The 14,965-nt window shown below is 42.4% G+C and overlaps 1 protein-coding gene and 3 non-coding genes across 4 annotated transcripts; all 4 read left to right on the top strand.

The window, feature by feature from the left end:
• The first annotated feature begins 717 nt into the window (after positions 1–717).
• On the top strand, positions 718–14,563 carry LOC120061302 (nascent polypeptide-associated complex subunit alpha-like). Its single transcript, XM_039011014.1, has 8 exons — positions 718–799; positions 1,798–1,875; positions 11,673–11,752; positions 12,136–12,213; positions 12,382–12,528; positions 12,752–12,880; positions 13,251–13,373; positions 13,653–14,563. The coding sequence occupies exons 2-8, from the start codon at positions 1,806–1,808 to the stop codon at positions 13,665–13,667; spliced, it is 642 nt and encodes a 213-aa protein (XP_038866942.1). The 5' UTR covers positions 718–799; positions 1,798–1,805; the 3' UTR covers positions 13,668–14,563.
• Positions 11,915–11,988, top strand: LOC120061750. Its single transcript, XR_005478370.1, has one exon. It is a non-coding gene; the product is annotated as a small nucleolar RNA SNORD59 (small nucleolar RNA).
• LOC120061747 lies at positions 12,937–13,010 on the top strand. Its single transcript, XR_005478367.1, has one exon. It is a non-coding gene; the product is annotated as a small nucleolar RNA SNORD59 (small nucleolar RNA).
• Positions 13,510–13,583, top strand: LOC120061749. The gene has a single exon (XR_005478369.1). It is a non-coding gene; the product is annotated as a small nucleolar RNA SNORD59 (small nucleolar RNA).
• Positions 14,564–14,965: the final 402 nt, after the last annotated feature.

Raw genomic sequence — 14,965 nt, forward strand, 5'->3', positions numbered from 1 at the left:
AACTTAGGGGCCAAGCCAAATTTCTTCAGCCTCCTGAGGTTGAAGAGGCGCTGTTGGGCCTTCTTCACCACACTGTGTGGGTGGACCATTTCAGATTTCAGTGATGTGTATACCGAGGAATTTTAAGCTTTTCACCTTCTCCCCGTCGATGTGGATGGGGCGTGCTCGCTTTGTCTCGTCTTTTTTGGTAATCAGGCCTATCACTGTTGTGTCCTCTGCAAACTTGATGACACAACACCTGGGGGTGTCCTGTCAGACTGGGTCATGGACTTCCTGACGGGCTGTCCCCAGGTGGTAAAAGTAGACAACACCTCCACTACACTGATCCTCTAACACAAGGGCCCCACGAGGGTGCTTGCTCAGCCCCCTCCTCTACTCCCTGTTCACCCATAACTGCGTGGCCATCCTGATGTCACTGAAGTTGCTAATGATTTACTGTACTGCCGTGTTCATTTATCGTGTTAATGAGGCCCAGACAAGGAGCTGACCAGTGCTGAAAGATTAAAACAGACACTATCAAGTCACACATAAAAACAACAGTGCCTGCCAGAATGTCAAATGTTAAAATGTCCCACCATATAATGTAAACTTTGCAGATTTCAAATATGGGGGTTGAAAATGTAGAGCTGTAATTTCATCTGAAAAACTTCTGAAAGGATACGCCATAGATGTTATGAAAAGAATAGTGGAAACACCGGAACAACCCGGAAGAAGAAACTAGTGCAAAATGTGATAACACCGCGAGACAGAGGTCAGAATTTCTCTCTCACAACCATCTTGGATATAGAATCCTGACTCGGTGAGTCTCTCGCTAATCTAATTTAATCTAACCGTTTATCGTCTTTGAAAATATTTTAAACAGGGTTCCGACAGTACATGATAAATTTGTCATACACTTTATGTGGATATTAATCTATATCATTGTATGTAAACATATTCACTGTTATGTAGTCGATCTCTGGTACAAAATGGGGGAACATGACTGCTCACATTCCCTATCTGGAACAGGCTAACTATTTGATAACAGGACGAATTTGAAATGTTAACAATTGTGCTACATCTGTGAAGTGTTTAGTTAACGTTGACAGTGTATCAACACGTACAATTGTCTGTCGGCTTTTTGTGACCGTGCACAGCCAGCTAGTTAACGTTAGCTTCAAGTGAAGCTTGTTCGCCAGAAAGTGAGCTTAACGTTAGCTTGCTAACTTTTTTGTTTTCTTTGTAGAGTTTAAAAGTTGATTCGAGTGTTTATTATTGCTGATACGTTATATTAAACAGCGTTTCCGTTCAGTGGCCATTTTGTATCCTGATTTGCACTTTAACATTAACTAGTTAACTAATCATTTTAAAGTGGATTGTTAGTATGCTAACTAGGGCCGGGGGTGTAGCTAACGCTAGCTATGTAGCAACACGTGAAACACGCATATCACTTGAGTTATAATTTAAAATGGCTAACTAACGTTAGCTACTTGGCTGCTATCCATTAGCCAGTTATCCCTCAGTCAGTAAGTAGTATAACGTTACATTTGACAGTATCAGTAGCAAAGTGATTAAAATGTTACACAAGTACAGTAACTTGTACTTAGTATAAATGAGATCTAGCTGGGAATGATTGATATTTGAACACAGACACGTTGAATCCAGGTCCTACTATAGTACACTGAAGTCATCAGCGCTCTGCATTTGCCTAGTCAGTGAGCCATGTAAAAATAATTAAGTTGGCTGTGTTTTATTCAATCCTCACTTGATTTAAATGTAAGTTATTCCTGGTGATCATTACTTGATTTCTCCTTTCAGACACAAGCATGCCTGGCGAAGCCACAGAGACGGTCCCAGTCACTGAGCAGGAGATGCAACAGCCGCAAGTTGAGACTGGTTCGTATAGCATTATTATATCACACATGCATGCTAAGATACTAAACTACAGGGCTAACGGGGTCCTGGAATTCAAGCACTGCAGTAGAAGTCATATTCCCCCATTGGGAGTGGAGTGGTGGCTTTTATTTTAGAGCTCTATATTGGTTTAACTCCTTTTGGGAAAGGTAACACTCATCAGTTGACACTGAGATAATCAAGCAGGTGACACTGCTGTTGAATGACACTAACATCTGTTGGTGACATTGACTTGGAACTCTGGGTCACCTGTTGAGTCCTGCTTTACACACATTCTCAGCATTAATGGGGAGGTGTGGTGGAAGGTTTATTTTAAGGGGATGGGTGGGCTGAGCAGCTGAGGGATCATGTAAACCATACCCTGTAGATTATAATCTTGGGGGGGGGGGGGCTACTTGGTCTCTATCCACAACTTCCAGACTAGAAACCTTGTTTTTATACTGAGAAGTGAGTAGCCCTCTAGAATTATGTTTGACAAGGCTGGTCATTGCCTCACTTTGCATTAATGTGGGAATAACTGTGTGTTAATAATTTGGTTGTTGTGTCCTGAAATTCACTGCAGTCCAAATGGGTTATCCAGGACCCCTTATTTACTCAAACTCAAACTGCCTGTTGAATGTTACTGCACTGACAACTGGGTTGTGAAACACTTCCCAATGCATGGGTATTTATGTAGTCGCCTTGTGCATGGAACATTTTAAAGAAACAGGAATTAATTACGTGGTCAAACTTTAATAGCAACCTTTGGCATAAAGGAGTGGCACTGACTATCATAACGTTACAGCTGTATGAATTACTTCTGGTTCTGGGAAATACTGGTCCACATAAAATACATTTTTTTATAGCAGATTTATTTATTTTTTATTCACACTACATTCTCATTGACCATGTTAAGTGGCCATTGCTTACTGCTATTTTCTGTTTATTTTATCTGAAATTTCATCTTTTACTTCGAATTGATGATAATGATAGTGCTATGGATTATGGTTTTTTTCAACGACGATACGGATTATTGGAGGACCAAAAAAAGCCGATACTGATTAATCGGCCTATTTATTTTTATAAATATATATTTGTAATAATGACAATTACAACAATACTGAATGAACATGTTTATTTTAACTTAATACATAATTAAAATCAATTTAGTCTCAAATAAATAATGAAAAATTTTCACTTTGATTTAAATAATGCAAAAACACAGTTGGAGAAGAAAGTAAAAGTGCAGTATGTGCCATTGTAAAAAAGCGAACGTTCTGAGCAAGGAACTTAAACATGAGACCATATGAAAGCTGGTGGTTCCTTTTAACATGAGTCTTCAATATTCCCAGTTAATACGTTTTAGGTTGTAGTTATTATTGGAATTATAGGACTATTTCTCTCTCTACCATTTGTATTTCATATACCTTTGACTATTGGATGTTCTTATAGCCACTTTAGTATTGCCAGCCTAATCTCGAGAGTTGATGGGCTTGAAGTCATAAACAGCGCTGTGCTTCAAGCATTGCGGAGAGCTGCTGGCAAACGCAGGAAAGTGCTGTTTGAATGAATGCTTACGAGTCTGCTGCTGCCTACCACCAATCAGACTGCTCTATCATACTTAATTATAATATAATAAACACAGCAGTATGAGCTTTGGGTCAATATGGTCAAATTTCGAAAACAATGGTTATTCTTTCAGTGGAATACGGAACAGTTCCGTATTTTATGGAACGGGTGGCAACCCTAAATATTGCTGTTACATTGCACAGCCTTCAATGTTATGTCATAATTATGTAAAATTCTGACAAATGAATTACGGTCTTTGTGAGGAAGAAATGGTCTTCACACAGTTCGCAACGAGCCAGGTGGCCCAAACTACTGCATATATACCCTGACTCTGCTTGCACTGAATGCAAGAGAAGTGACAATTTCCCTAGTTAATATTGCCTGCTAACATGAATTTCTTAACTAAATATGGAGGTTTAAAAATATATATACTTGTGTATTGATTTTAAGAAAGGCGTTGATGTTTATGGTTAGGTGCATTGATGCAACGATTGTGCTTTTTTTCTCAAATGCACTTTTGTTAAACCATCACCCGTTTATCGACGTTGAAGTAGGCTCTGATCCGTAGATAAATTAACCGCATTGATTATATGGAACGCAGGACAAGCTAGTTAACTACACATGGTTGATATTACTAGTTTAACTAGTGATTATGCTAAGAAAAGTTTAATGCTAGCTAGCAACTTACCGTGGCTCCTTGCTGCACTCGGGTTAATCGGTCAACCTCTACTATGGTAATGTACTGATGCCCTAACAAGTGCAGGCCTGTTATGGCGTTGATTTGACTAAATGTTGATGACAAAGGTAAGCTGCTTCTGTGAAGTAGCTTATGGCTCTTTATTTTGAAGTAATTTGAGAATCATTGGTTTTGAATAGAACGGAGTTATTAGTATTGTGGTTGGTTTTCTTAAAGCATTTTCTCATTCATTTTCGTGCTGCAGCAAACGAAATTCTGATTACTATGGCGAAGATGTCAATATGCTAGTGATTATAATTGGCGAAACCTTTATGGATTTCTTCACTACCAAGCCCTGTACTAGAAGAGTTATAAGCAGATGAAAGTCCATGTTTCCCCAAAGAGACTATGGAGTGGCGCTGATTAAGACCACAAATTGCTTTTGAAGTCCATTGGCCATGATGGCAGCCAAAGAAGATGCATGTGCTAAACAAGTGAAGACTACCGATATTGATTGGAAAAGACATAGGTACCACAGGTGCTTGTTTAATGAAGTTGCTGAGGAACTACAGTGAAGGATTTATGGAGAGAGCCCACATACTAGTGCTAACACCAAGTATTAGCTGATAACTGTTTTTAGCTGAAGACCACACGTGAAGACTTTAGGAATTCATTTTAGTTTGTTGGAAGAGCGGTATTCTTTTTGCTCAGCATGGAAGTCGGTGTTCCAGAAAAGTGTTGAAAATCCTGTTGGGGAATTGGTTTGTTGCATGAAATGGATTTTTATGAAATCTAGTTATTTGACGGTTATTCAGGTAAGGTTATTAAAATGCCTCATTATATATAACAGAATAGAAACTTATTAAATCTCGATTTACTAATTCAAAAGTTTTCTAGTATTCCAGTGTGCATGATTGTCTCTGTCGCAAGACACTTCACTCTGAAATATTGTCATTACGGTTAGTAGGTGTATTGAATGCTACTCTTTCTTCAGAGGGTTTCCTCACACTTTCGGTCTCAATGTGTTTCCAAGTACAATCTTGTGCATTTGGGCACTGCATGGTAACTGGGACATGGGCACAAGTTTGGTTTTGTGGGTATACACATTCACCCATTTTTGGTTCAGTTATAACAAATTAAAAGCTCATGTCTGCATCCTTGAACAACCTCACAAACACCATGGTTCAACTGAATTGGTAGATGTAGATCACAAACCCATTGCTAAAAAATGTACTTTTATTAAATTGTTTCCTCTTCATATTTTGTCACATAATCAAAACATTTTGGACCCTACCTTCCTCATGTTTGTTAGTCTCTCGTATAGGAGAGTACTATTAGTGTAGCTAGATTTTCTTAAACAAGGTGTTCAATCATTTTGATCATATGCTTTAAAAAAACATGTAAGCTTATCAACCGCTCCTCACGCTATCGCTGTGACTATCCCCTGCTGCTCCTTCCGCTCCTCCTCCTTTCCTTCCTATCAGCTCCAGGGGTGTTGAGTTCCTCTGCTCCCCTTGGGATGGCTGTGCCCGATGTGACCAATGCCCCTTTGGAGAGTCCTGTGCCTCCAGAAGGCTCCACTTTTCTTCCAGAAATCAAATCCCATTCAGTGTCAGACATGGCTTCTGGGGAGGCAGCTAGTGGACAACTTAATGGTGTAAAAGCAACACCTGAAGTCACTTCGCAAACTGAAGTGCCTGGGGTCACAGAGCAAGCAGTGATCCAAGAATCTGTCTCACCAGTTGAGGCAGCTGCATCTGCCTCAGAAGAAACGCCTGTTCAAGAACCAACGGCACTTTCTGACGAACCTCATGCCTCAAATGAAGAACCAACTGTTCAAGACCTAGAAGCTGCTGCCGAAGAACCGGTCACCCAAGCAACTGAAAATATAATCATTCAAGATTCAGCTGCGGTTACAGAGGTTACCGTGGCTGAGGAACCTATGGCTGAAGCTGAAGAACCCATTGGAGTGGTCAAAGAACCAGTGCTTGCTGCTGAAGAGCCAATCGCTGATGCTGTTGACGCGCCAATCGTAGACACTATTGATGGGATGGCACGTGGAACTCCAGAATTCACCCCTGAGCCTGCAGTCGAGGCAATCGTTGAAGATGTGAAGACTGTGAGTTTGAAGCCAGCTCCTGAAGATGCCGTACCATGCACTGAAGTGGCCAGCTCGAACCCTGGGGACACAGAACTGGAATCTCTGCCTGCTGATTTGACCATAGACACTGCCACACTAAACAAAACTCTCGTTGAGAAAGAAGCAATGGCGGCCTTCTCTGAGGCCGTCCAGCCAAAGGTGACGTCAAATCGTGCAGGCCCGACCATCTCCACCCGGCACCTGTCAGGTGGGTCATTTTGTGTGTAAAGTAAAGGCTGCTTTTACTTTCTTACAGCAGCTCCCCCTTCCAGATCTTTTGTTTCTTATATACTTGCTAACTTTTGCACCGACTGGGCCTAGATTTGCCTTGTAAATGGTATGTTTTCCCCAATTTATCTTTTTGTATTTCAATATGCTTGATGAAAAGGGCTAATGTTGAGAGAATTAAGAATGGCAAGATTTTATTTTAAGGCTTGTTAACTCGAGGCGTCTCAATTTTCTTTTGCGTCACTGTTTTAAACTCATTGTTTCACCTTGAAACAGGCCAGTCCATTTAAGCACTTCATGTAAAGAGTTGACTTCCAGCAACTTTTTCCTCTTGTCGTCAGATGTTAACTGTTCTGTTTCTGTTGCTCTATTTTCTCTCTCAGCGCTTATTGGTGTTTGTCCAGGAAGAATGCACCAAGCCAACTGTGTTCAAGTGCTTTAACAGCAGTGTGTTTTCAACACTGATATTTGTTTCCAATGAAGGTGTTTGTATCCATTTGTGGGAGTTGTAGTTCCAGTTTAAGGCTTTTTGTTCATTGCGGTACACCATTTTAATCCTCACTATCTTTTAATCATCCTCACATCTGCTGTTGATTGCTTTATTTATTTAATTGTAGTATTAAACATAGCGAATTGGTTAAATGATTCAATGAAATACTGATTTTATTTATCTATACTATAGCGATTCTCAAACCTATGGGGTTCGCAATGATGAAAGGAGGCATAAGTGAAGTTTGGGAGCACTGGTATAGCTTAACTTTGAAACTCGGTTGTAAACCACAATTCATCATTCTACCTAGGGTTTAGGTCAAATGTTCTTAGTGTTATCTGTTCTGCATAGCATTATAAACAATAACCGCTAAAGCGCCTTCGGATTTGACCTGTCACAAATTAATTTAGGTATAAATCGTGCCACACTTTGTCTTTCCTCTGCACTGAGTGGGTCCTCAATTTGAATTTGAGTGATGCTGTAGAAAATGTGATGTGTGTGTTTTGCCTGAATACTTGAAATTGAGTGTGCTGCCCTGCAACAATTCCTTCCATTTCGGGAAGAAGTTTGGTGTGGTGTTTATTTTCCTAACCCTGGATTTCTGAGGTAACATTGCCTCCTGTGTTCCGATCTTTTAACCCGCATGGTTCAGGCTTTGACATCCTTGTCTTCCAAATGTAAAAACATTTTAACAAATTTGTTTCATTCAGCTGCACCCTCTGCCCCTGGAAGTCTGGCTACCTCCCAGAAACCTCAGACTGCTTCTGGCCCTGCCAAGCCCAAAGGCAAAGAGGCCAAGGGTGGCTCTGCCCCAAAGGCTGTCCCTGGCAGAAGAAAACGCTCCTCTATGTCTGCCTCCTCTGCTTCTCCTACCTCCTCCACACCCCATTCCCCCCTAGCTACCTCGCCTGGGGCTGCTGGAACTCCCAGCCAGGGCAGTCGTGCCGCCCCCAAGGTTGTGAAGGTTGGCAAACAAAGAAAGGCTAAGAAAGAGTATTTTAAGCCTACTGCTGACCTGCCTGCCCCAGCAGGGGCCAAACCTCTTCCTATGGAGCCTAAAGCTGCTCCTGCACCAGTAGTGGCCACACCAGTAACTGTTGCTCCAGAGCCTGCCTCTCCCAAGCCTGTGGCGTCCCCTGTGTCCTTCAAAGTGACCTCAAAGCCTGCTGCTCCAGCCCCCGTGTCATTTGCTGACGCTATTGCCTCTAGCCCCCCTAGAGCTGCCTCCGAAATGCCCATAGCCAAGCCAGAGCGTCTGCTCAAGGCTGAGGTGAAAGAGGTCAATGCAGCACCTGCCCTGGAGGATGACGATGACCTTCCCCCTCTCATTCCACCAGAGGAGCCAGTAAATATGCCAGTCTTCTCACCCCCTACAGTAGTAGGGACTCCTAAGCCTGCCCCAGTTGCTTCTCCAGCTCCCCCTAAGCCAGCTCCTTTTGAGCCCGTTGTAGCGGCGTCGGCTCCTGTTAAGGCTGTTGTGGCTACACCTGTTCCCCTAAAGCCGCCTCCAGTTGTTGCTACAACAGCTCCCCCTAAGCCTGCTCCAGTTGTAGCTGTACCAGCTCCCCCTAAGCCTCCTCCAGTTGTAGCTGCACCAGCTCCCTCTAAGCCAGTTCCAGTTAAGCTCGTTGTGGCTACACCAGCTCCCCTTAAGCCTGCTCCAGTTGTAGCTGTACCAGCTCCCCCTAAGCCTCCTCCAGTTGTAGCTGCACCAGCTCCCCCTAAGCCTGCTCCAATTGTACCTTCGCCGGCTCCTGTTAAGCCTGTTGTGGCTACAACCGCGCCCCCTAAGCCAGTTCCAGTTAAGCCTGTTGTGGCTACAACCGCGCCCCCTAAGCCAGTTCCAGTTAAGCCCATTGTTGCTACACCAGCTCCCCCTAAGTCTGCTCCAATTTTAGCTGTGCCGGCTCCTGTTAGGCCCGTTGTGGCTACACCAGCTCCCCCTAAGCCTGCTCCAGTTGTAGCTGCACTAGCTTCCGTCAAGGCCTCTCCGGTTGTAGCTTCGCCAGCTCCCGTTGAGCCAGTTATAGCTGCACCAGCTTCCGTCAAGACCGTTCCCGTTGTAGCTGCACCAACTCCTATTGAGGCCTCTCCGGTTGTAGCTGCTCCCGTTGAGCCCATTGTACCAGCACCCGCTAAGCCAGCTCTTGTTGAGCCCATTGTAGCTGCACCAGCTTCCGTCAAGGCCGCTCCCGTTGTAGCTGCCCCGGCTCCCGTTGAGCCAGTTGTAGCTGGACCAGCTCCCCTTAAGCCTGCTTCCTATGCAGCCGTGGTAGCTGCACCAGCTCCTCTTAAGCCTGTTCCCATCGAGCCTGTTGTAGCTTCCCCAGCTCCCTCTAAGCCTGTTGAAGTAGCCGTTGTACCAGCACCTGTTTCAAACCCTGCCCCCACCCCTGCTAAACCCCCTACCAAACCGGAGCCTGTGATCAAGAATGACAAGGGTATTTCTTATTTTGTCTGTCTGTGTCCCCTCTGTTTGCCCACCGGTGTTGATTTCTGTGGCCTGTTCAAGTCTCTTTTCCCTTTTAAAGCTAAAGAAAGTAGAGATTGTAGTAGTCTGTATTAGCTTTTCCTCAAATGTAACGTCTGAACTGGCCTGTTTCAAAGATCACGTGTAGTTATTGGAGCTATTGATTGGTGAAATCAGTGCTCCCGTTTGAGTGCCATTTTTATTCTTTGGGGTACATTTTTACTGTGTACTTTCAAAACAAGAAGTTCCAGTTTGCATGTTTTTCCTCCCAACAAGATGATGTTAAGGTTCAAATTATGTAAATGCCCTGCTATTATATACTGTTTTTTTTCTGGGGGGGTCTCTCAATTATAGTGAATTGAGGAGCCCTATTACAGTGCCTTCAAAGTATTCATACCCTTGGACTTATTCCACATTTTGTTGTTACAGCCTAACTTCAAAATGGATTTTAAAAATACACATTTGCACCCATCTACACACTAATGTCAAAGTGAAAACATTATATATTTTTTGCAAATCTATTGAAAATTAAATGCAGATCTCATTTACATAAGTATTCACGAGTAAGCACCTTACAGCTTAAAGCTGTGGGTCTATCTGGGTAAGTCTCTAAGAGCTTTCCACACCTGGATTTTTTAACATAAGCCCATTTATTATTTTCAAAAGTCTTCAAGCTCTGTGAAATTGGTTCTTGATCATTGCTAGAAAATCAAGTAGATTTAAGGAAAAACTAACTCGGCCACTCGGGAACATTTGGCCTTGGGTTTTAGGTTATTTTCCTGCTGAAAGTTGAAATAATCTCAATGTCTGGTGGGATGCAGACTGAACCAGGTTTTCCTCTAGGATTTTGTCTGCTTAGCTCTTTTTTTTTATCCTGAAACTCCACAGTCCTTAACTATTACAAGCATACCCATAACATGATGCAGCCACCACTATGCTTGAAAATATGGGGAGTGGTACTCCTTAATGCATTGTATTGGATTTACCCCAAGCATAACACTATTCAGGACAAAACATTCATTGTTTTTTTGCGGTATTACTTTAGTGCCCTCTTGCAAACAGTATGTTTGTTTTGGAATGTTTTTTTATTCTGTACGGGTTTCCTTTTCAGTCTGTCAATTAGGTTAGTATTGTGGAGTAACTACAATATTGATCCATCCTCAGTTTTCTCCTGTAAGCCATTAAACTCTAACTGTTTGAAGGTCAACATTGGCCTCATAGTGAAATCCCTGGGTGGTTTCCTTCCTCTCCGTCAACTGCGTTAGGAAGAATGCCTGTATCTTTGTGGTGACTGGGTGTATTGGTAATAATGAATGACTTCGCCTTGCTCAATGGGATATTCAGTGTCTGCTTCTTTTTCTCTTTTTTTTGGTGCCCCTTTGCTAGGCATTGGAATACCTCCCTGGTCTTTGGGGTTGACTCTGTATTTGAAATTCGCTACTCGACTGAGGGACCTTACAATTATATGTATGAATGGGATACAGAGATGAGGTAGTAATTTGGAATTTGTGTTAAACACTATTGCACACGGCCCATGCAACTTATTATGCAACTTATTATGTGACTTGTTAAGCACGTTTTTACTCCTGAACTTATTTAGGCTTGCCATAACAAAAGGCTTGACTATTTAAGATGTTTCAGACCTCCGTTTTGACATGGTGTATTAAGACTTCGACAAAAAATCTAAATTGAATCCCTTTTTAAAATCTGTCTAACAAAATGTTGGCAAGTCGAGGGGTGTGAATACTTTCTGAAGGAACTGTATTTCTGTCAGCCTATAAAAGGACTTTTGAGGGGAATGGCAAGGGGGGTGGCAGTTCCATGTCATTGTGATACAGGTTTGTCAAGTTGGGAGATTACTTTTCAAATCCGTATGCAAAGGGTGTGCAAGATTTTACTACTCCACAGATACTTTCACATTTATAAGCAGGTCTGTTCTTTTCTACACTGACATTTTTGTTAACCTCATCCACATATACCCATTTTTATTCTGTTTCACTGCCTCAAATTAATAGATTAGATTCACCTACCACCAACCAATGTTGCGCTCATTCAACATCTCGATTTGTATTAGTCTCTGTTGTGGCTCATAGACTTTGCTCTGTTAAATACCTATGCAATTACAATTCTCTTACAAAGGCTGCTGTAGAAGAACTGGTTTTCTGCAGCTCAGGCCTTTGCCATTGACCACATGAATAATGCTTGTTTCTCTGGGGGTGGCTTACAGGGTCTGGCACTGAATCGGACAGTGATGAGTCTGTACCAGATCTGGAGGAACACGACTCTGCACAGACACAGCAAGCGCAGGTAAGACCACGAGAGTGACCAAGTGCCCAGATAAGACTGCTCAGGCAGAGGTCTGGCAGGCCACAGAACAGATTAATTTAGCACGCTGCTTCTATGGTGTATGGGTGGGATACAGTAAACCCTTATATTTCACTCCCAACATGATTAGAATAGATCCTTGACTCTTCAGTGGTGATTGATTCGGTGAATTTCGTTCTTCTGATTCTACTGAAGCCATCCTTCATGTCCTGAGAATAGGAAAAAGCCAAAGGGATAATTTAATATGCTTTATTTTTACCGCGCACACCATATTCTTACATATTGGTTGAATTTTTGGTCTATTTCTCCAAAAATCTACATCTTGCCTGTCATTAAAGGAGGATTTGTAATTTTTTCCCCCACAGCTTGCAGCTGCTGCAGAAATAGATGAAGAACCCGTTAGCAAAGCCAAACAGAGCCGTAGTGAAAAGAAGGCACGAAAGGTAACTAACATGAAACGATCTAGACTTGTTTTCATTAGGCATTCCAGTCTTAAAAGTATACATTGAATTATTTAAATTACTATGCCATCTATAACTGTCCATTGTTGGAACTAGTGTTCAGTTCCACTCAAAATAGAGCATGACCCATGGTTCTTTGCTTCTCTCCAGGCAATGTCTAAGCTGGGTCTCAGGCAGGTGACGGGGGTCACCAGGGTTACCATTCGCAAGTCTAAAAATATCCTTTTCGTTATCACCAAACCAGACGTCTACAAGAGCCCTGCATCAGACACTTACATTGTCTTTGGTGAGGCTAAGGTAAGATGGATACAGTTTGAATTTTGTTTTCTGATTCCTTTTAAATATGTCATGTTGGTGTTATTCCATCTCGTCTAAACTGCTCTTTCAGAACCAGAATCGCATGCTCTTAATGGTATCAGTCAAATTTGCAGTGTAATGTCCATTCAACCAAGGTGTTGGGGTTCTTTCCAAAGGTTACAGCGCTGATATCACGATCTGTTTCTCTCCCTTTGTGTCTCAGATCGAGGATCTTTCACAACAAGCCCAGCTTGCCGCGGCAGAGAAGTTCAAGGTACAGGGAGAAGCCGTGTCGAACGTCCAGGAAAACACACAGACTCCCACTGTACAAGAGGAGAGCGAAGAGGAAGAGGTGAGGGCCTTGAGAGGGGTGAAACGGTTAACATAGAATCATCAGCAGGTCATTTCTCTTCAGTGATGATTGATACAGTGACTTTCGTTCTTCTGAGTCTACTGAAGCCAACCTTTCTGTCCTGAGAAGAGCAATTGAAACTATGATGGGGCTTAGTTTTATACATTATCAGAAACCAGGTACCATACTTTTTGTCCATTTAGATGGTATAACTCTGTTTGCCTCCATTAATTAGCTTTTAGTTTGTAGTTGTCTTCCTTGTTTAATGGGGTTATTGTGGGTCCAATCCAAAAGCCCCATTCCCCTTGATGTCAGTGAATTGCAGTGTGAGTTAAACTGTCTGATACTAATGCTTTGTCTCGATGCATAGGTTGACGAGACCGGGGTTGAGGTGAAGGACATTGAACTCGTGATGTCACAAGCCAACGTGTCGCGAGCGAAGGCTGTACGCGCCCTTAAAAACAACAACAATGATATTGTCAATGCTATTATGGTAAGTATATTTTACCACACAATTCCCTTGTCACCAGACAGTATTATCCAGCACAGGTTCCCCTCAATCCAAAAATGTGTAGATTTGAGTTGTGACCTGTCAGTTATCGTAGGATCTACTAGCTGGAGATCCTTTCTCTTCAGTGATGATTGATACAGTGACTTTCGTTCTTCTGAATCTACTGAAGCCAACCTTTCTGTCCTGAGAAGAGATGGGCACTTAACTATGACAGGGCTTAGTTTGTACATGTATCAACACATTGTATTCTTATATTCACAGGAATTGACGATGTAGGCTGCTGGTCGAAGGGGGTTCTGAAAGTTTGCTGGTTTAATCTACTATTGTTTGTACAATTTATACCCGAGATGGAAATAAAGTTGTGGCTTGGTGAATTGAACTAGGTTTCCCTCTGTATTAGTTTTGTGAAATTATGAATCGTACATCTCCAGGACTAGGATTGAAGAACACTTGACTCAAAGGGATTTGTCTGAACAGTGGTATGGAATACAGTTTAGTCCTCAGAGGTGTAAACTCTGCTCTGTTTTACTGAACTTTCAGAAGTCCCTCTGCTGAAATGGTATTGTAGGGCTGGATATTTTTCATTGCTGTGGTTAAATATTTTTTGTAAACAATGTACCACAGATTTAAGACAAAAGTATTGTATTTTAATTAGCTGGTGCTGGGAATCTTGAGCCGTTTTGCTACTATGACTAATCTAAAGACTTCCAGTGTAAACCGCACCTCTGAGTAACTGATGAAACAAGGAAACTGGAAGGCACTTGTTCGCTGAAAGATACAGATCGTAATGCCAAATTTATGGGGGGTGGAACAAGCATTAGTATGACTGCATTTGATATCCTAGAAATACCTGACTGATACCTGTGATAATACACCAGACATAACCCAGAGTGCTTCAAACGTATGTTAACCACTGATGGTCTTTTTCCCCATTCTCCTAATGATAAAGGCAAGGAATGGTGGAGTAATCTTAGATCGGTGGTCAGGCCAGGTCAACCACGGAATTGGGTCAAGCATGCTCCTATCTTGGGTTTCTACTAAAGGGGAGTAGTCTCCTGAACTTTAATCCCTGTGTCCAAACCAGTTCATGAGCAACTGGTGAATGCTTGAGATGCATCCAGCTGCAACCCTGCAGCAGCCTGTGATTAGCCTGTCAATAAAAAACAATACTATCGACATCAACTGGCTGTGGTTAATCCCTACCAGGGGAGACTGACTGCACCCTCTCATGGAAGCCACGGATGTTCATGTTAACTCGAAATGACACAACGACAAGGTTCCAGTTTAACAAAGTTTACTCTACTATATGAACACACTACAAGGTAGCCATTACACTCAAGGCTAGGTCCAACAACCAACTTCCTGCGCATGCGCACTCTTGACTCAGTGATAGCCCCGTAATAACAGGAGTATAGGGATAGTGATAGCCCCGTAATAACAGGAGTATAGGGATACTTAAAACATGAACTTAACAGTTCAAGGCCGACCGTGGTCCTGCAGGCATTGACAGGAAACAAGATCCCCCATTCTAGACGGGTGGGTTGTTTAGCAACAAATCAAATTTTGTGAAATGC

This window comes from Salvelinus namaycush, chromosome 16 (assembly GCF_016432855.1).
Source record: "Salvelinus namaycush isolate Seneca chromosome 16, SaNama_1.0, whole genome shotgun sequence".
NCBI classification, from domain to species: domain Eukaryota; kingdom Metazoa; phylum Chordata; class Actinopteri; order Salmoniformes; family Salmonidae; genus Salvelinus; species Salvelinus namaycush.